General features: G+C 42.4%; 1 protein-coding gene across 1 annotated transcript in view; it reads left to right on the top strand.

The window, feature by feature from the left end:
- SPNS3 (SPNS lysolipid transporter 3, sphingosine-1-phosphate (putative)) overlaps window positions 1-21,412 on the top strand; it is a 51,075-nt gene that overhangs the window by 12,776 nt on the left and 16,887 nt on the right. Inside the window, exons 7-9 of the mRNA XM_032786926.2 lie at window positions 3,229-3,381; window positions 7,312-7,501; window positions 16,348-16,413. Of these exons, the coding sequence (XP_032642817.1) occupies window positions 3,229-3,381; window positions 7,312-7,501; window positions 16,348-16,413 (409 nt within the window). The remainder of the gene's footprint in view (window positions 1-3,228; window positions 3,382-7,311; window positions 7,502-16,347; window positions 16,414-21,412) is intronic.

Here is a 21,412-nt window from a genome sequence, read left to right on the forward strand (position 1 = left end):
CTGGAGAGACCCTGTTAGAATTGCTTATCTAATTTAGAAATGGGCATGAACTCTAGAGCTGGTTCAGTTAGCTGCTACTGTCATGCAGTTTGAAACCTGATCCAAACCTGCCTCCAAACTTAACAGCCCTGGGCCCCTATGTTGGGATTCAGTTCAGGAGTATAACTTCACAACTCTGGCCCATCCCTAGTGTGTACAAATGTTTGTGGTCTCCCCTGAGGCTATCTGTTGCTGTGATTAATTGGAATCAAATGAAATATAAATCCAGTGTAGACCAAACATAATCCTATTCCTAGGTGTACAGCTGATGGGGCTGAGAGTTCAGCCCAACAAACAAGGGGCGGTCCCAGATGTTGGGTATTTTGACAATTAGGTTGCAACATTCTGAATCATGGTATGAGGATGAACAACCCAGATGCTCCTTCAGATCCAAGCACATGGAGCACATCAGAGGGCAGAAAGAGCTGTGCTACAGTCCGTTGATCCCAGTTCAAAGTAGCCTTGCGGGCCCTAGACTTTATGCTCTATAGCATGCTCGGAGGTCTCAAATGACAGGAGATAGTGGAAAACGAGGTGTCTTTATAACAGGTTTGAGAGCCAATTAAACACCTGCAAATTAGGAATAGACCATATAATTCTACACTATTACTGTCTCACTGCTGCCTCATGTCACCTTGTTTGTCCTGTCTCTTTATACTTTGACTATAAGCTCTCTGGAGCAGGGACTGTTTTTTGTTTTTTTTGGCATATTGCCTAGCACAGAGGGGTCCTAGTCCATGACTGGTGTTCCTAGGCACTACAATAATACAAATAACAAATGAAGACAAGCCGCAATTCAAATGGCCGAATGCCCTGTGGGGCTTTCTGATGGAATTTATCTCATTCCTAGTGTTCTGCAGCAGCAGGAGCAGCACACTATTGCTAATAATTATTCAGCCCTGTGAATCTCTAATGCCTTCTGCAATCAGAGTAAAAGGCCCTTCCTTCACATAAGAGCTTCCAGAACAGCGGCCTGCCCCAGCAAGTGCTTACTGTTGGGCATATGTTTGTCACCATTTGTAACTTGAGCAGGGCTACACTTGGTAGTCCATGTTTGCCTTTCCCAACCTTGCTCCTTTAGGGGAATGCTGGGCTCAGGATCTGTTGCCATGGAGTATCAGTTCCTCAGCTCTGAAAAGTGCCTAGAGGAAGACATGGCTGGCAGCAGGGGGAAAATAAGAACAAGAAATTCCATCTCTCTCAGTGGTGCCATTACTTGTGACCAATGTGCTGTTGAACTTTGTGCATAGGTGTTAGTGTTAATACTATTGTGTGATTATTTCCTTTTCATGGTGCTGAATTTGTGGATGTCTCCTAAGGAGTGTTGTATCAGCACTTCTCAGGCAGTCTTGCATGTATTGAATAGTCTGGTGCAGTGCCTTATGATAACAGGGGGCTAAATCCTGCAAGATCAGGACTTAGATTTGTGAAGTAACTGTGCATCCTCTGATGTATGACCAGCTAACCATGTCAGCTTTGGCAAAAGGCTGGAAAAGCTGATTTTCTTTATCCTCTGGGTGGCACTCTTTACCTGCATGAAGTTTCTTTCTCCCAGGCCAGACTAACATTGTAATCTGCCTTCAAATGCATTCCTATCTGCTCCCTTTATTTTAAGGAGAAACTCCCTCTTCTTCTTTCCTAGGAACCAGGCTTGATCATATCTCGCCACCATAGAGTTACTACCTCATCTGGGAGGATGGAATTGTGGTTCTTTAGTAGTGGCTGGACACTAGAGTAGAGCACAGTCCTCCACTTGATGACTGGGATTTCTTTATGTGCACCCTGCACAATAATGGCACTTGAGACCCAAATCAGGATTTTTGTGGTCTGTAGGCAGCTGCTGTCTTAGGTGAGCCAAAAGGGGTCCTGTCCTCGGTTGTTCCAATGCATGGAATGCAAAGCTTTACTCATCAGAAAGTCAGTCTTCAAACATTAGTGATGTAACAGATCTGTGGCCTCCTAATGTCATGTACTGGCTGTGTATGTGTGTGACCTATTAGCCTCTAGTGACTGATCCAAAAGAATAAGGGATCTACTACCGCAAATTTAACTCTTTAACTCGAGTGCTAGAACCATGTGTCTTGAGGAGCTGAGGTACTAAGCTGCTAATCCTGGGTCACTGGGAGGTGGTGACATGTCATCTAGCACATATATCTTACATCAGTGGTTCTCAACCAGGGGGTACGCATACTGCTGGGGGTATGCAGAGGTCTTCCAGGGGATACATCAACTCAACTAGATATTTTCCTAGTTCATAAAAAGCAGTAGCGAAGTCAGTACAAACTAAAATTTCATACAGACAAAATGAAAAAGTAGTACACTGTTTTTCAGTAGTATTGTGCTGTGACACTCTTTTATTTTTATGACTGATTTTGTAAGCAAATAGTTTTTAAGTGAGGTGAAATTTGGGATTTGCAAGTCAAATCAGACTCCTGAAAGGGATACAGTAGTCTGGAAAGGTTGAGAACCACTGTCTTATACTAAGAGGTCATCCTTACTCTATTGCCCCCTTAGTCTAAAGTAGACTTTCTGTTAGTCCTAGGGGCTTTGTGAAACAATTTAACAGTTCTAATTGCTTCCAGTAGAGACAGCTTGTTACATTGCTTACCCTTCTGCTTGAAAACTATGTGGGCTGATTAAGAAATAATGTATACTTTCTATAACACTTTGAGATACAGTAACACTTAACTTCTCAACTCCTTCCTTTACTATTGGACCATCCAAACTGTTGTGCTTGTGTATATTGGCAACAAAACAGATTTCAAATCATGCTGAGGCACTCAGGGATCTCTGTGCACTGTATTTTCAAACTGTTGGCAAGTCATGACATTTTCACCCAGCTTCCAACACTAATTTTTCTTTCAGAGCCTACCTACAGTAAATGTCAGTGTGAATCTTCAAGAGACTAAAGATGGACTTTAACACTGTGAAAGCAATAGTTCACGTAACTAATTAATGCCTAACACTTGCTGGTCTGAGTGTATATATATATATTTGATCTCTTCAATAATCAGAGCTTCATAATCAACAGGGAAGTTACTCCTGTTAACACCTCTCTGAAGCAATCTATTCATATTGATTACTTAGAACACTAGATACCCAGGCTGGACTTCCCTTTCCTTCCTATGCCCCATTCTTTCAAACGATTGATCATACTAGCACTAATACTTATTTCTTTTGGTGTGACAGCCGAAGTTTCATCTGGTCCTCATTGGGTGTGACAGCCATGGCCTTTGTGACTGGAGCCCTGGGATTATGGGTACCACTGTTCCTTGACAGGGCTCAGGTAGTCCATGACCTTGTACCTCCATGCCTTCAGGAGCCATGCAGATCTCCCAACAGGTGAGGCACGCTTCACTCTGAAAAGATCAGACAGGATATAGGAAAGGCATATATGAACACACCATGTTTCTAAATGCTAATGGCTGTCATGTGCTTTCTCTTCCTAAAGACCAAGGGTGGGATGTGGCTGTGAACGCTTATTGAGATGGCAGAAGTGTTGATGTATTGCTCCGTTTTACAGATGACAAACTGAGTCAGATAACTGACTTGTCCAAGGTCACACAGGTAGTATATAATGGAGCCAGGCAATAATGCCAGCATGCCCTCCTTATGAAGGAGCATAATTCATCTGTACGTTGCTTTAAATTGTCTGAGGAAAGAAATGAATTGTGCATATTACGATTAGCAGTGTAATCTCTTGACTAAACTACTCTAGCTGTACACTTCTTGCAACAGAACCTAATAACTGGGGTGCCCTAAGGGACTGCTCCTCATCCCAAGTGAGTGGATCACCTAATTAGGAGAAGATGCTGGCTTGCTCCTGAAATGCTTCTCAAATGCCTTGACTTGGCTTATGTACAATGTGCCGTCTCACTAAAGGGTTAAAATCAGCCACTGGTGAAAGGCTCTGATCTCTCCCAGATGAAGCTGACTTGTAGTGGAGGAAAATCCAGGGCAACATACTAACATCTTTAAACAGCACTTAGAAGACGGTACTAAATCAGTTTGGCTTTGCAGAATTGTCTCCCTTCTTACAAAGAAGTATCAGCCCTTGATCTGCAGTGCATCCCTACTTGGATGCCACTGAATCCCTGATAGGTGTCCCAGACAAGCAGCAGCCCTTGCAAGAAGTAGAAGTCTTAGAGCCAGGAATATGCACAAGTATATCAATTCAGGTGTTCCCACAGGACTTTCACTGATTTTGCTACACTGAATTAGTTAAATCTGTGCAATTTCCATGTGTAGACAAGCCCTTAATTCGGCTTCTTGAGGAGCATCCCAGCTAAAATTATTTTCTTAAAGGGCTTTCCAGTTGCATCAGATTTATATCAGTATTAGAATACTTGGGTTGGAGGGGAGAAGTAATTTAAACATCTAAGTAATGAAAAATTGCTGACTGAAGAAGGGTTCAAACATGAGGTTCAGATTCAGAGTTTAAGGGAGTTTAGTCCTACCTTCAGTGCATATGGAGAACAACTGATCATTGTCCTTTTCCCTTAACATATTTGAAGACTGCTATCAGGTTCCCTCCTCAGTCTTCTTTTCTCAGGACTAGATATGCCCACTTTTTTAAACTTCCTTCATACATCAGGTTTTCAAAACTTCTTATAATTTTTGTCGCTGTCCTCTGGACTCTCCAGTTTGTCCAGATCTTTGTAAAAGTGTGGGCATCCCTATTCCTTTCCTACTATTCTGGTATTAGAATCAACTGCCAACGTGGCAAAGTTACGGTGACTCCAATGTGAATCAGGCTTGATTCATGTGGCACAGTACCATAACCTTTTTATATCAAAATAAGGTAATTTCCACCAATCAATAATTTATCTGCAGGCAGAGCTTTTCTGGAGAGGAATTCTCTGTTACAGATCTTGAAATGCAGATAAAATATCAGGTTCCTTCAGCAAACGATGTGTGGTGTCAGGAGGAAGGGAAGGATTTGTTACTTTGTGTCCTAGCAAGGGAGCAGGATGGAGCATCTGATGCTGTAATTCCGATCTGACATTTCATTGGCTTTGACGTTCTCAGAACCCTTCCTCCTTCAGGGTGGAGGAAGTCGATCCTCCTTGGCTTTCTGCACTTAAGGATAGTGGAGTGTGCTCAATACTGTGCTCCCACTCTTACTGCCTTCCACAACACAAGCTTCAAAATAGCTCCCCATCCCCTCTTCCTCTATGTACTGATTGCCAGATTCCATGCAAGTGTGACTCATCGGGCGTATGATCTGTCTTGGACATCCCAAACCAAGCTATCCGTAGCCTTTCAGGATATTTCAAGGACTGAGTGATTTGCCATATTCTTCATCCCTGTAGGAAGTTTAGAATGAAGTAAAGCAAATCAGTAGAACCCTGGTCATGTCCTGCTGGCTGTGAGATGCAAGAAACCTCAAGGAAGCAGGCCAGACAGTTCTGAATTTGGTGTTTGAGATATCCAGACAAGTACCTGGGGTTTTCAAACACTAAAAGATCCCATGACAATTTTTTTTTAAGACTATCTCCAGAAATGGGTTTCTGCACTTAGCCAAAAGACCTCTTCCACTCCTTCTATCTTAACTGCTCCTTTTCTATCTTACGAGTGGCTATGTTTCAGTACCAGCCTACAGATCACAGCTCCTCTGGGATAAAAAGGGATCTCTAAAGACAATTGAAGGGCCCCTCAGAAACACTAATGTAACCTTAGAGCTTCAAACTTGCCTGTACCAGGCAAATGTATATAAAATAAATCTTTTGACCATTGATGCTCTATCCACGTCATTTCTAAGAAGAACTGTTTAACTGTGATGCTTGCCTAGAGTACTGAAGAGTGGTAAGCCTATTGCCCACTTGAACTCTGCCTAACAGAGTTGTCTGTCAGTTATTGCTTCACCTTGTTAGTGTATAATTAGTAACTAATTTCCTCCTAATCATCTGGGAGAAATTGTAAGAACCAGTGTGCTGCAGTTTAAAAGAACAGATTCCTTGTTTGGCATCACAGCCTGCTATGTATAAGTGCAGATCTCCCTGCTCTAGAGCCAGGGAGAGCCAAGAAAGGGCACCGTTTCTTAAAGGTATGTCTACTCTGCAATTAGACACCCATAGCTAGCCCATGCCAGCTGACTTGGGCTAGGCTAAGGGGCTGTTTAATTGCAGTGTACATGGGCTTGGGCTGCAGCCCAAGCCCTGGGATCCTCCCACCTCTGAGTCCTAGAGCCCAGGCCCGGTCCGAGCCTGAACATCTACACCACAATTAAACAGCCCCATGAGCCCGAGTCAGCTGGCACGGGCCAGCCATGGGTGTCTAATTGCAGAGTAGACATACTCTTAAAGCTACATAGCGTGCTACCAGAATGCTAAAATAGTTAGAGCCTCTTGTGTTCTGAATACTACACTTCTGCCTCCACGTCATTTGATAAGGCTATGAGAAATTATACAATCAGGGACACCAAAATCTTATTTATCACAGAGAAGTTTTATTTTCGTCATCAGAATCTCATCTGAGATAGAGGAACGGGTTTACAAAAGTCCCACTGGAAGTCAAGATAAGTCTTGCTTTCAAGAAGACAAACTGGCTATTCTTCTAAGGAGCACTTCAGCTTTCACAGGCACATGAAACAAAACTGAGTGGCATTTGAAACATTACATTGTGAAAATATTTTGTGTAGTTCCACCTGGATAACTGTTCAGTCTGCCCTGAACTGTCATGTAAAGAAGAGCTGTATCCAGCAGTGGGAGAAGTGTCCCATGTGAGCCAGATTAATTTGAGGGTTATAATGGGTTCTACTAGTATGATCCCATGTGATGGGATCACTTCCAAGAGAGCAGACTGGTACAAAGCTACCCCATCCGTACTGGGGGAAGGAGAGTAGCTCCGTTCATAGCTGGAAACTCCTCTCAATCTATGGCTCTCTAAGGCAGCTCCTACTGAAGGAGCACCCAGTGGGTTGTTAATCTCTCTTCCTCTGGCACAGATAACACCTGCTCTGTGCATGGGCACATCACTGCTTTGGTGGACACGACATTGATAGCAGAATTATAATTTCCAACTAAGCATGTATTTAGCCCTGGAGGACTTGGGTAAAATGGAGCCCAGATTGGATTTCTCCATTAAAATCCTTCTCTGCTTTGTGCAATAAACACCAAAAAAAGGATGGTGAGAAAAGAGGCTTGACACTTTTCTCTGAGACATACAAGAGAAGCTGAGGTCACAAACCAATGATAGACACTTGGACTGATTCTTCTCCCTTAATGTGCCTTTATTGCCCTAGTCATCTCATCCTTTTTTCTTTACTGATAGCCTAATATTTGGAGGAATTACCATCGCGACAGGAATTTTTGGTGTCATCACTGGGGCAGCAGTTGCAAGAAGATATAAGAAGATAAACACTAAGGCCGACCCTCTTATCTGTGCTGTGGGCATGTTCTCCTCCGCTCCATTTCTCTATCTGTCTATCATGCTGGCTGCGCAGAGCATCATTGCCACTTACGTAAGTGTCGATAAACTGTGTAGCCTTGACAAATAGTTTTGTAAAATTGCATGGGTGAGTTGCAGGGTGTGGTCCTCAGAATGGTCTAGTTGAAGGAATTTAGTTAACAGCTTGCAATGGCTCATGCCACAATGTAGCCCGCAGGCCAAGTGCTGCATAGGGGGCTCTAACCTGGTCTGCAGCCTAGGGACTACACACTGTGCAGCTCTCCCCTTTCAGTATGAACAGCCAGAACACGTATGGGAAAGGGGACTTTGCAGACTGGGACTTGGAACCTCCATGCACTTCATCTTTGTACTGAAGAGGGCGGTAAGTTTATTCAGCCTAGTATGGCCTCTTGCTAAAAGACTGCACCTTTAGCTAGGCATAGTTTGACTTTCCCAGGTTTCCAAATGTATATTTAGGTGCAAACTCAAAGTCCTAACTTGGTGTTTAATTAAATGAATCTGCCATGTATGATACTATTTCTCTTCTCTCTCAGAACACTTAATGATTACAATGTGCTTGGCACTGTACAATAAACAGAGTTCCTGTTAAGAAGAATTTAGTCAGCAAGTTGGGTGCCCAAAATCACCAGCTGCTTTTCTTAGACCTGTGGAAATGTAACCAGAAGCGTAAATAGCCTAAATCCTGCTCTCGGTGAAGAGGAATGCAGAAACGTACCACGAGAGATCAGTAGCTGCAGGAACTCCCTGTGAGGATGAACTGAATGCAAACCTTATTTTAGCAATAATCTGTTAACAGCTATGAAAGGAATCCCAAGCCCTCTTCAAGGACTCTAGATCCACCATTACCAGAATTAACATAAATAATAGGATCCATGTAAAGTTAATTACAGTAATCAGCACTTCACTGCAAAAAAGGGTGCTTTCACAGTGCTTTCTCTTCTAAAAATAGCTTTTGTTCAAAAAGGTTTTCCTTTTGCCTCTTCAGCAATCTAAAATCCCAGTGAAAGACCACTGACACTTAAGGGGGAAAGAGGATGAATTTTTCTCACACACAGAGCAAAATGTGGACTTGACTTTAAAAAAAAAAAAAAAAATTCAGAGGAGGTAAATGGCAGAGAATATAATTGTCTTGAGACTCTGCGTGCTGTCTCTTTATAAGAGCCTCTATTTCAAATCTGTTTACAATCCTGCCAATAGCAGACATTTTTACACCTAAAGGTGCGGCACACAATCATAACTGCATATTGCACTAATGTTAACAATCATTATAGATGATTCTGCCAGCCTATCCTAGTGCTTCTCTCCCCCTTCCCGGCCTCTGTTTCTGACTATGGATGGTTGGATGAAAACTCATTTGCTCAGAGGACTTTGTCAACTCCTGTTCCCTAGTTGTTGCATGAGACATCAAATGATGACCAAGCAGCATGAGATGAAAACCTTAATGAATGAAACTTTTTTCACACAAAAATCTTGTTTTAAAGGGTGGAGGAACATACCACCATCCCCTCCAAAATATATTGGCAGAATCCTCCTTTGAATAGAGTTTGGCATCCAGTGCTATGTTCTCAGGATTTGGGAGGAAATCCCAGAGTGGGATATGGACAGCCATAATTTCTCCCTTCTCTCCTCTTCCCCCTCCCCCCCCAGCCAAATGAAGACCAGTGGGTCTTTAAATGCTGCAGCTTTTCTATATGGATAATATATTATATAATATAGAATAATTATTTATTTATTGAGGTCTGTGTAGTCTTGCCACCTATTTCTTCTGATTCTTACAAGTACAGCTGCCTAACTGTTCCCTTTCCCAATACTTACTATGCTGTTGTTTTTTTTCTTTCCAAACTCCATCTGCATAAGTCATAATGGTGTGAGAATTGGGGTAGACTGCCAGCTGGTGCATCTGACTCAAAGATCCCACTGAACTGGACCTTTCCGTGGTGTAGGAAGCAGGCAGAGAAGCTGGCTTTCCCATCAGTGTTAATTGAGCCACATGGAGGCCAGGAGCCTAGTCTATATCTTACAGTATAAGAAAGCTACTGAGGCAAAAACTGCATGCTTCACAGTTTCTTACGAGGGCTTGCTGTATTGCTCTGTCCATAGCTGAATACATTATGAAGGTTGCTTTGGCTGTAGGTAGCTGGTGGGTGAACATCAGCCTTGTGTTGTCTATCCAGACTTACAAAGAAACCTCTTGTGGAAGTTGACATGGAAGTATTTCAAGACTTTTTCAGAATTTTCCTGTGGCAGCTGGATTGGAGATGCCATTAGAACAGTCTCTTTCCTCTGCTTTCTGTCTGCATAGTTCAGCAATTCTTGATTTCAAAATTAGTTTTTGTGCAGGAAGTGCAAATCTCAACAAAGTTGTCCAAATTTTATCCCATCTCAGGATGTAGTTTGGTTTGGTCACCTGTCTGAATCTATTCCACCATCCAAAGCTGCAAGTTTCCTTATGCTGACAGGAAAGGAGTATACTTGTCTGTAGCATTGAGTACTGTCTCCTTAGTGCCTTGATAAGTTTTTGTTTGAATTTTATCTATTTATCAGGAGCCAGATTACAATGAGGGCTGAATTCAAACTGGATTTAAATGGGTGCACCTCCATTGACCGTAGGACTGAGTTTGCCCCAGTGAAGCCAAATTTTGAGCCAACCTGCAGCTACTCTGTACTTAGCCACCGACTGCTGTAGTCCGGTGGGATTAGTACCTGTGGCCTGCACTTAGACTTTCTTGGTTACGTGTGATGTCTGCTTCTTGCCCAAGTGTCACTTTTTTACTTTGTTTAGGAAAGAGGCACCACGTTTTCCTTAAACCAGCCCATTAATTGCTATTCTGACTCTTTCCTAGATAGGTCTTGCTGGAACTGATTTCGTACAAACTTGATTCCTTGTAGCAGCATGTTGGCTGCCCTTAAAATACCTTTCTGAATCTCTTCAGGAAAAAAAATCACGGGGGATTTAGTTTGTTTTTTTTCTAGGACGGTTATAGGGAACCCCAGGGAGACAGATGGTCAGCATGTTGCTGTTCCTATTCACAACTCTCCAGGCCTGATGTAAGTCTTTTCTTTAAAGCTGACAGTACCTTCACATAGAAATTGTAGCCAATGTGCCATGTAAACTACCATCAGGCTTTAAATTGCCCATTTGTCAGGGACTGGGAAGGGAAACCGAGAAAGGAAATAGACAGTTGGAGTGGGCACAGTGCTGGAATCCAGTGGGGGGAGGGAGGGAGAAAGGAGGCTTAAAAATGAGGACAAAGAAAGTGATACAAATTGCCTTTGATACAGTACACACGGCTACCAAGTTCTTGCCCAAACACTACAGCTGTACTAAATATGCAGGATTTAGGGCCACTAACGTAAAACATAATGTATTTGAGGCAAGGTGGGAACGATTAAGACTTAAATAATGGACCAAATGTGCATCCTTGGTGCAACTCCCTTGACTTCAGTTGTTGGAGGAGGGATAAATCTAGCCTATTATGTATTGTAGGCAGATATGATCTAGCCTCACAAGCCATTGTTGCAATGCATTTGTTAGTCAGTCAGTCAGTTTGAAGACAATCATGGAAGATTGTTAACGGTATGTCACAAGGTACATGACTGACCTATAGCAGGGCTTTCCTGAATCTCATTTCATGTTTAAATATCATAGTACAGCATTCAGCCTACTTTATAGGTGCTATATAAGAATACAAATACCTCATTCACAGCATTAATCCTAATAAAATAATAATCCTGTTACTGTGGAATCTTGTAACCATTTCAGTTTAACTAATTGCTGTCTCCTAGTACTGAATATAGGACCTCAGCTGACTCTGTGGTCTGAACAGTACCGTAGCTGGGCTTTCCCTGTTTTGGACAGACATTCCAAACCATTATACTTATTAACAGATGAGGGCTTACTTGCCACAAAACAAACAAGATTGTCTGTAGCTCTGACAGAGCCATTCCCCATATTCATTTAGAGCAGTGATTTGAGAGGTCTGAGGCTGCATTGGGGAATGGCAGAAATAGCAGGGTGCACATGAATAATGCATTGTGTGTAGCTTCTCTGTGTGAGTAAAGTACTTCCAGGATCTATTTCCCTGAACCAGGAAAAAGGAACACACACAATCTCTCTATACTCCTGTGTGCAGCTGAATGGTGAGTATATCTGGGATGTACCATGCTGCATTTATACCATAGGTGGGAAAATAAAATTGGTGCTAGTTCAAGAACAGATAACAACTACAACAACGTGAATCTACAGCTTTAGATATTGCATGCCAAAGCTGGCTGGGATAATATTTTTCCACTCTGAGCTAAAACTACTATCTGCTTGAGACTTTAAAAATGAACTGTGTTAGGCCAAGGTGGAACCACTCATACTACTAGAACGAAATAGGTGTAATAATATGGAATAGAACAAAGTATTTAATAGTCTAAACTACTCTAGTGGAATTGTATGGAGCTGTAGGGCCTGGGGCGTTTGCTGTAGTATGCTATAACTCTTTATCCCTGTTACTCTGCTCTTCCAGCTCATGTCAGTCCCACCACTTGTAATACTCTTGGCCCAGTTCATCTTTGACTTCCCTGTGATGAATTTGGCCCTCTGTCTCAGCACCTTGTTTGGCACATCCTTGTGCTGGAAGAAGTGTCTGGACCTATTTTCACTTGGATTTTAACACTAGATTTTACAGTTTAAAGTTATTCTATTTCTGTATGACAGATGTGCTCCACAGGTCCTCTTTTTTTGGTGCATGTACATTTCATAATGCCTTGTCCTACTGTACTGCCTTTCATCCCTGAATCTCAAATTATTTTACAATTGCAAAGCATCATGAGTCGCCTGTAATGGAGATGTGTAGTATTAACCTGCTACTTCTATTAAAATAGGGATAAATGAGTTGCTGAAGTCCATAGTGTGTTTGTTAGTAGTGTCGAGGAAGAGTCCAGGACTCTTTCAGTCCTTTGGTTCTAATCGCTACACAAACACACACCTCTTCTAGATCCAAAAGATCTGCCACTTTCTTTGTGTCTCTTCTCTACATCACTTGAACGCAGTGATGAGCTGCCAAAATCTTAACAACCAGTTCCCTATAAAAAGTTCTGATTTAAGGGGGGGAGGGAAGCGGGGGAGGGGCAAGGGGAGACATACTTGTGGGACTGGGGGCCCCTGCAGGGCCTGGGGAAAATTGCACCCCCCCAGCGGCCCTGGAGCTCGCAGCCCCCCCACCCCCCTTACCTTGCCTGCAGCTCTCAAAGCAGCAGGACAACTCAGGAGCTCAGCTGAGCTGCCCAGCTGGTGCCGGTGGCTGGTCATGCTACAGCTGGGGGGAAACAGGGGAGGGGCCAGGGGAACCTCAGTCTCCCCAGCTGGGAATCCTGGGAACAACAGGATGGTCCGGCCTGCGGACCGAGTTCTTTGCCTACCCCCTGGCCCTTTAACAACCGGTTCTCCATGGAGGTCTAATTTTAGCGACTGGTTCTTGGGAACTGGCTCCAGCTCACCACTGCTTGAACCTACACTGCCTCTTAGAACCTGCTGCAGGATGGATTTGCATAAAGCTTAAGCTGCACAGCAGGACTCAACTGCATGCAAACACTTGCAGAAAGACCCTTTCCAGTACTGAAATCTGCTCCCTGAATCTGCAGTGATTCTTAAGTATCAAATTACAGTAATGATCCAGTTGAATTTTCATGGCACCAGTAAAAGAGAGGAAGTAAGGGACTTGTCTAGCACATGATCATTTAGGACTGTCCAGGGAGAAATTAACGAAAGCATGGTAGTTTGGGTTGAGGCAGAGAAGGGCTAGTGTTCTCTAATGTTCACAAGGTACTTGGGTATTTGTGGTTATAGCCAGGTGGCTTGACATAGGCAGAGTTGTATGATATTGCTACCCATATTAACAGACATTGTGGGTTTGGTCCAAAGTGCTGCAATGAAAGTATCGCTTGCTCCGCAGCTAAGACTGGCACAGAAAACATTTTTGTGCAGTTTATGGGCTATCTGGAACTGGAAAAGAGACTGCATCCAAGTCTGCAAGGGCAGGTGTGACAGGGCACTCCTCAGCTACCCCATGTGCCATGCTGCCAGGCCTGTTTGTATTCTTGTGTAGTCACAATATACCCACAGTCTTTTGCTTTTCCCCCATGTGTATCTTCAATCTTTAGATTCCTTGCATTCCTGAGCATAGTATGGGCGTATGTCAGGAGGAGCCTTCCACCCAGCTCGCTGTCTAAACTCTCCCTATCATTCCTGTTCCTGCCATTATGTAGCTTCCCTTATTGAGCTAATTACCTCATTAGCCCAATCATTGCCCCCAAGTGTCAACAGTCTCTCATAATAGGTTAACTGCCTCCAGTTAAGCCTGTAATCTTCTTTGTTATGCCATTACCTAAGTGACCAGGGTGCTACAGTTAGCACTGCCAGTGGGCTATAGGGTCCATTCCACCTTCCACTGGAGTAAAAGGAAAGTCTCCAGTTACTTCAGTGTCATTTGGGTTGTGCACATACACACAGGTTCTGATACATCCTGAGCCAGGGATATTGGTATTGGTCACAGTCTGTTAAATTAATAGCATTTCTATTGTAGTAGGTTGCTTAAGTTTCATTTAGCTGAGTTCAGAGTAATGGCTGCAGAGGCAAATTAGGAAACTGCTTTATTAAGTGTCTTGGAAGGAGATAGGCCTGGATTACAGCTGTATCCACATCCCTTTGAACTTTAGGGGATGGGAAAGACTCAGCATCCAAACGCAGGTCAGACTCCATAGCTAGCCCTTCTCTCTAATGGGTCCACCCAGAATCCTAACTCCCCTGGGAAGAGCCTACCCATAAGATTTGGCTGTGACTGAGGGCTGGTCTACACTACAGGGGAAAATCGATCTTAGATACGCAACTTCAGCTACGTGAATAACGTAGCTGAAGTCGAAGTATCTAAGATCGAATTACTCACCGTCCTCACGGCGCGGGATCGACGTCCGCGGCTCCCCCTGTCGATTCCGCAACTCCGCTCGGCTTGGTGGAGTTCTGGAATTGATATAAGCATGTTCAGGGATCGATATATCGCGTCTAGATGAGACGCGATATATCAATCCACGAGTAATCAATTGCTACCTGCCGATACGGCGGGTAGTGAAGACGTAGCCTGAGAGTCCACTGCTAGCCTTACTTCAGTTACACTAGCTAAACTTCTAATGTAAGTGAACTAGAACTAGTTTGAATTGATTGAACAAAGGAGAGACCCTTGTTGTGTTCACCCTCCTCTTTGGTCCGTATGTCTGTCTAAACTAAACTTTTCAAGCAAATCCCTGGCCTAACATTTCTAGCCTCTAGTGTGATAACTGCTTGTCACAACTTCTATGAATGATCCCTTTTGGTGGGTGTTACAGCACACTGCACTTCCAAGGAGGTAGTTCAGTTCTAAGGTGCATGGACTAACGAGGGAGTAAAGCTTGCCACAGCATCTTCCTGCATGTGCTTTAACTGTAAATTTACCCACAATTCTTAAAAATGAGAAGAAAAACAAAGTCACATATTTGTAACTATGCAATCAGTACAGTGATTACAGACATAATTAGCTGTTCACATAAGCACCTGCTTGAACCACTGGACTTAGCTCTCAACCGGAGGTATACGTACTCCTGGGCATACACAGATTCTTCCAGGGGCTACATCAACTCACCTAGATATTTGCCTAGTTTTACAACAGGCTACATAAAAAGCACAAGCGAAGTCAGTACAAACTAAAATTTCATACAGACACTGACTTGTTTATACTACTTTATATACTATACACTGAAATGTAAGTACAATGTTTATATTCTTGTTGATTTGTTTTATAATTATATAGTAAAAAGAAGAGTATGCAATTTTTCAGTACAAGTGCGCTGTGACACTTGTATTTTTATGTCTGATTTTGTAAGCAAGTAGTTTTAAGTGAGGTGAAACTTGGGGTACACAAGACAAATCAAACTTCTGAAAGGGGTACAGTAGTCTAGAAAGGTTGAGCACTACCGCTGTACTTGGTGCATAACTGTGGCCACTGTCACTAAAATCAGATGTTGCCTTCTGAAATTGCTCAGGGTTGAGAGTTTATTACAGATTAACTTTTTAATCCTGTGGTATTTCCATTAGATGCGGTTTGGTCCACACAACCTGATTTAAACCCATATCTAGGGACTGGCAGGGAGAGGGTTAATACTTCCCAAGACCACAGATATAAGATTTATTAGGGACCCAGCATGGTGGGAATTGTGGCATGGTCCATCTGCTGTGAATTAGGGAATCCCCACAGGGTACCATAAGAGGGATGTGATCCAAAGAGTCTGGGCTGGCTGTGTCTAGGAGCCAGTTCCTCCCTCCTCTTGGGAAGAGCCCTCGGAGTGCAGTACTTAAACTTTGCCAGCACAGAGTCATCCTGTTGGTTCCATTTAGAAACCTGGCCAAAAGAACCACATGGAGCTCATTTTAAAACTCATCTGACTGTGGGGAGCTACTGCCACTCTATTAGTTTGGGGTTTTTTGGTTTTTTTTTGACTGGGTTCTGAAATACTTGCTCCCATCTGCTACACCTAAACCTGCCCCTTCTGTTTTGTGTGTCTGAGAGTTTGGGGATTGGGAGTGAGGACTCATGACGCCTGTCCCTGACTCTGCCACTGACAAGATGTGATGTTTGGCAAGTCACTTAGTCTCCGTGCCTCCATTTCCCCATCTTTAAAATGAGACACTATTTGCATTTATCTCTGGGGGTGTTAGGATGCTTAATGAAGGTTTGTAAATTTGATTTTCATGTACAGCACCTCTCAGTACCATAGCAAAGTGTAATTACACTTCAGTGAACTCACCTAGCCACTTTATGGTACAGAAAGTCAATCTGTCAAACAGAGCTACTATGGTTTGTTTTGTTTTTGTTTTTTCAGATTTTTATTGCACTTGGAGAATTTTTTTTAGCCTTAAACTGGGCCATTGTGGCTGACATACTACTGGTAAGTTCAAGTTCATTCTTCCTGCCGTTGTATAGTTTGTGCAGATCATTTTAATTCTGTTCTCAAATCTGTGTACTCAAAGTACCTGCTTTTCCTACTAAGCCTTTTGTCTTCTCCCAAGAATACCATAATTGGTACCCCATTAAAACTAAAAGTTGGCCTTCACCATCAGTAAGAGACTCCATTTCACTGTCCATATTCAAATATTTTACGTTTGTGCTGAAATGGCTTTGAATGAGAGATCCAAGTGGAGAAAACTCAACATCTTTAAATCACTGTTTTCTAAAGAAAATGGCTTATTAGGGAAGTCTGATGAAATATGCATCGTTACTCTCCTTGGCTTGCGGTGTCACTACTGGAACCCCCAGTAATGTAGTGAACTTCACTGTTTTCCTAACACTTTGGAAATGTGGCACTGTTTATTAATTTGATCTGTAAACGCTGAAAGCTGTGTGCACTGTTTTGGAGAACAGAGAAATTTGCTGATAATTGACAGAATGGTGAAATGAAGTGAAGTCACTTGCTTTGTAATTTTAACCCCAGGTATTTAACATTTTGAGACCGTTAACTCTCTGGAAGGGGGAGAAGTGTTCTAGCAGCAAATACCAGTGTTTTGGATGGACATTATGCTGTCGTTAGTGATCTCTACTGAAGGTGTACATGAAGGGGCATACTCAGCGATAATTAATTCACTTGCAGCATGAACCTGAAAGCCCCTTGGAACAAAGGCTTTGCTGCCATGCTGCTGCCATGTGGAGAGACTAGCTTAGGCACAAGCTGGGACTTGGACATCATTCTTGTCATGCATTTGGAGCGTGCATGATCTTGGGACAGTAGCTGTAGTGGAGATAGGGAAGACAATGGCTGCCTAATCAAGTGTGATTAATAATATACTTTTGTTATCACTAATGCTGTCAGTCAGCGTCAAACTCCTTCATGTAGCCAATTAGCAAGAGACTGTCTCTGTAAAATCATCAGGGCCAGCAGGACAGGCCCTATAAACTAAGACATTTGTTTGGTACACCTTGCCTGACGACTTGCAGGCTGCCACTGGAATCGGTGAGAATGAGTGGGTGTCTAGGACATCTCCTTTGATAAGCAGGATATTAGGACACATGATTCAGAAGCCTTCGTGTGGAGATGCTTGGTTTGGTCTGTTCCTGACAAATGCCTTATTGCATTATATGCTAGTAGAAGGAAGAGTGCTCCACTCAGTTCCCATTTCATTAGCAAACATCATGTCCAGTCAGACTCTGACAGAATGAACTGCACAACTGTATAACACTAAATGTTATATATGCGTGAAACCATAAGATGAAACTTATCTCACCTCTTCTTTCTTGTTCACTACTTCTCCTAGCAGCCACACTCCATTCACTCCTTGTAGTTCTGGATATTGGACATCTCTTCAGTTGAGGGACTGCAGCATCAGTGGAATTGAATGGGTGCAAGGCATTGAATTGGGCTATAGATATTTCAATTTCTGGGATGCTTGTTCAAGAATTCTTAATACTTTTCATCTCTATATCATTCAGTGTATAGCTGGCATCATTAGTTGCTTGCAGAGATGGGAAACGGAGTCAGGAATACAACTCAAGTCCCTTGACTCCCTCCAGTGCCTTACTCACTGTAGCATGCACCATGTTATCCACCAATTTATAATTGTATGCAGGCAATCTTTTTGGTCTCTGTCCCTGGAGAAAAGGACCCTTCCCCTAAAGCCACTAAGCACCAGCTGGCACCTTGACAGTCTTTCCAGATAGGCCAAAGACCTCTTGGATCATCAAGAATGAACTTTCTCATCCCTACAGAGCCATACTGGATTAGACCAAGAGTCCATCTAGCCCAGTATCCTTAATATATATTCTTCTATAGTAGATAGCTGCGTACATAAACACACACAATACTTGTGGCAGGAGTCCAGCTTCCCACATTGCCAAACACAAGGGATATTGAACACATCAGTTACTGTAGCCATGGCCAAACAGTATAAGGCATCTTAGAGTTTTGACCAAAGTGGCTAGTCAAATTTGGGGCCTTGCCAGTTGTTCGCACTAGGAGGAGAAATTAATGGTGAAGGCAGGTTTTGTTTGAGGCCAGCTGGATGATTTTCAAAAATTTACAAATCCTGTTTCCCCAAAGATAGGAACAATCAAACAACAATAAGAGACGGTCTCCTGCCTCACAGGTCCAAACTTCTTTCAGCCATTACCCAACCCAAACCTCTCTCTCAGCCTCTCACAGGGCCACACAATGTATCTGTCTCTCTGCTGCCATGCACACCATACGTTTAGCCAAAATGATACCAAGCGAAATTCCATCTATCCAGCTTTGTAAATTCCTGAGCTGACTCACTTATCCCTTTGTTTTGGGCAGTGATCTGTGCTTAATTGTCTCTTGCAGTTATTTTAAATGAAGGTCAGCGGTTAAACTTATAACATTACTCAACATAAAGCTGTTACCTAGATGTAGAAAGGACTTATCTACACACAAGCTGGAACTGAAATAACTCAGCTGGCTGTAATTCATGCCACTAGTTATTTACTTTGAGGCAACTCTGTGTGTGTGGACATGTACTTAGGATAAGTGCCCAGTTATATCTAAATATGACATTTTTATTTTCAAAAAAAGCACCCACACACAGACTCACACCAAAATAACTTGTGGCAAGAATTTAAAAAAAAGTCTTCACTTCACCAGCAAAGAGATGTGCTCGCAGCAAGAGAAGTAATGTAATAGTTAGCTCCTATAAAATCCTAATGGTGACAAAATGCAGACAGTTTTAACCTCACCCATCTACACAGTTAACATTCATAGATTCCAAGGTCAGAAGGGACCACTTTGATCATCTAGTCTGACCTCCTGTATGACACAGGTCATACAAGTTTGAACTAGAGCACATATATATTTCAGAAAGACAGACAAACATATATATATATATAATTTTTATTTATTTAGATATAGATATATATATACACACACACACACACACACACACACATATACACACACACATATATATATATACACACTCACTGTGGCTGACTATGCCTACCTACCTCATAGAAAAAACTGTCTGTTTTATCTCCACTGGAACTTTATGGCAAGATAACTAACATCTACTAGTTGTTTCACTGTAAACAGACACACCTTTTTTGGCTGTCAAGACATGGCCTTAGTTATTTTGGTTCCAGTTTGTATAGGCGTAATGTTTGAAGTAAGATGCCCACTATCAAACCAGCATATACAAACTCGTGTCTGAATAACACATGAGGGAAGGGGCTTTTCATGTGGAGAACACTAGAATTGAAAGATAAAGTAATGCCAACAGCAGTCAATGCTACCTGCCTGGTTAGACCCCAAAAGAGGGCTTTTATGGAAAACCCAGGTACAACAAGGATTGGTATTTATTAACTAGGTCAGGGGTGGGCAACCTATGGCATACATGCCAAAGGCGGCACATGAGCTGATTTTCAGTGGCGCTCACTCTGCCTGGGTCCTGGCCACCAGTCCAGGGGGATCTGCATTTTAATTTAGTTTTAAATGAAGCTTCTTAAACATTTTAAAAATCTTATTTACTTTGCATACAACCATAGTTTAGTTATATATTATAGACTTATAGAAAGAGACCTTCTAAAAACATTAAAATGTACTACTGGCAGGCAAAACCTTAAATTAGAGTGAATAAATGAAGACTCAGCACACCACTTCTGAAAAGTTGCCGACCCCTGAGTTAGGCAGTGCTTTTGTGTGTGTTCGTGCTGAACCCAGTGCCTCAATGTGGTGTGGAAGGAGGCTTTGGGGCTATTGCAGATTATTTCTTAGAAATGTAAAATTGAGACCTGCTCTATTCACCCTTTTTTTTTTTTTTTTTGTACTGACATGGCTATGTCAGTTAGGGAGGTAAATTTTATTTTGAACCAAAATAGTTACTGATCCAGCCCCTAGTGTAGACGCAATTATATCCGTTAAGCTTATTTCTCTTTCCAATATAGGAATAAGCTATACTGGTATAACTGCATAAAATGTTTGTGTAGAGCCTGACGTCTTCTGGTAATTAAAGAGCGTATGGTCCTTTTTGCAAGAGAATTGGTGTTAACCCTGGGGTCCTGGCCAAATTTTCACCTTCAGTTTCAGGTGAAGCAGTTATATGTGGAGTGTTGTTGGTGCAGTGTAGCTGCATTTCAGTGATCGTGGAGTGATCCCTCTGCCAAAGGCTCTGGGATCTCTTTAGATAGGAGACACATAGACACAAAGCATGCTAATGAACTTCGTGTGCACATCAAACATGAAAGCAGATCTTTTTCTAAGACTTCTTCGCCTTGTTAGCTCCCTTTTTTACACAGACAAGAAACAAATACTTCCTTTCTCATAGTAGCTAATGCAGGCACCTTGGGTTTAGAAAGAAAAACACCAGCCATCACATTAAAAATTTTATGAGATGCCCTAAGGTGAGGGACACTTGCTATATTTATGAGCAGAATGTTAATAATTAACAATGCGGCACTATGTCCTTGTCTGGTTCTGTCTCATCTAAGGTTTTAAGCACATGAGCCTTTAACAGAAGAAACTGTCCTTTCACAAAGCACAGAGAAAGGAATATAATATTACATAGCTTCTTTCCAGTCACTTACTGGATGGAGAGGAGCCTCAACTGTGAAGTCCAGAGCAGTTCCCAAACTTCAGGTATGTTTGGATCTGGAGCTTTGGTGTTGCCTCATCTGATTTAAAATCGAAGGGTTCCTTTAATCCAGGGGTGGATTTTCAGTAACCTTATGTAAAAGGAAAGGGATAAACATCTGAGTCCCTTAAACATCTATTAGAAGGTAATGATACAAAGGCTCCAAATGCTGTCCTGGAACAGAATTTTGCCTGCCTCTCTGCATAAAAGTGCTTCATTCCAGCAGCTCTGCTTTGGAAGGGAAGACTGTGCCAATTAAGCAGCATTTAGAGGGTTAGGCAGCCAATAGAAACTAACAGAATGAATTTCACATGTCTG

Source organism: Chelonoidis abingdonii, chromosome 20 (genome assembly GCF_003597395.2).
Source record: "Chelonoidis abingdonii isolate Lonesome George chromosome 20, CheloAbing_2.0, whole genome shotgun sequence".
NCBI lineage: Eukaryota > Metazoa > Chordata > Testudines > Testudinidae > Chelonoidis > Chelonoidis abingdonii.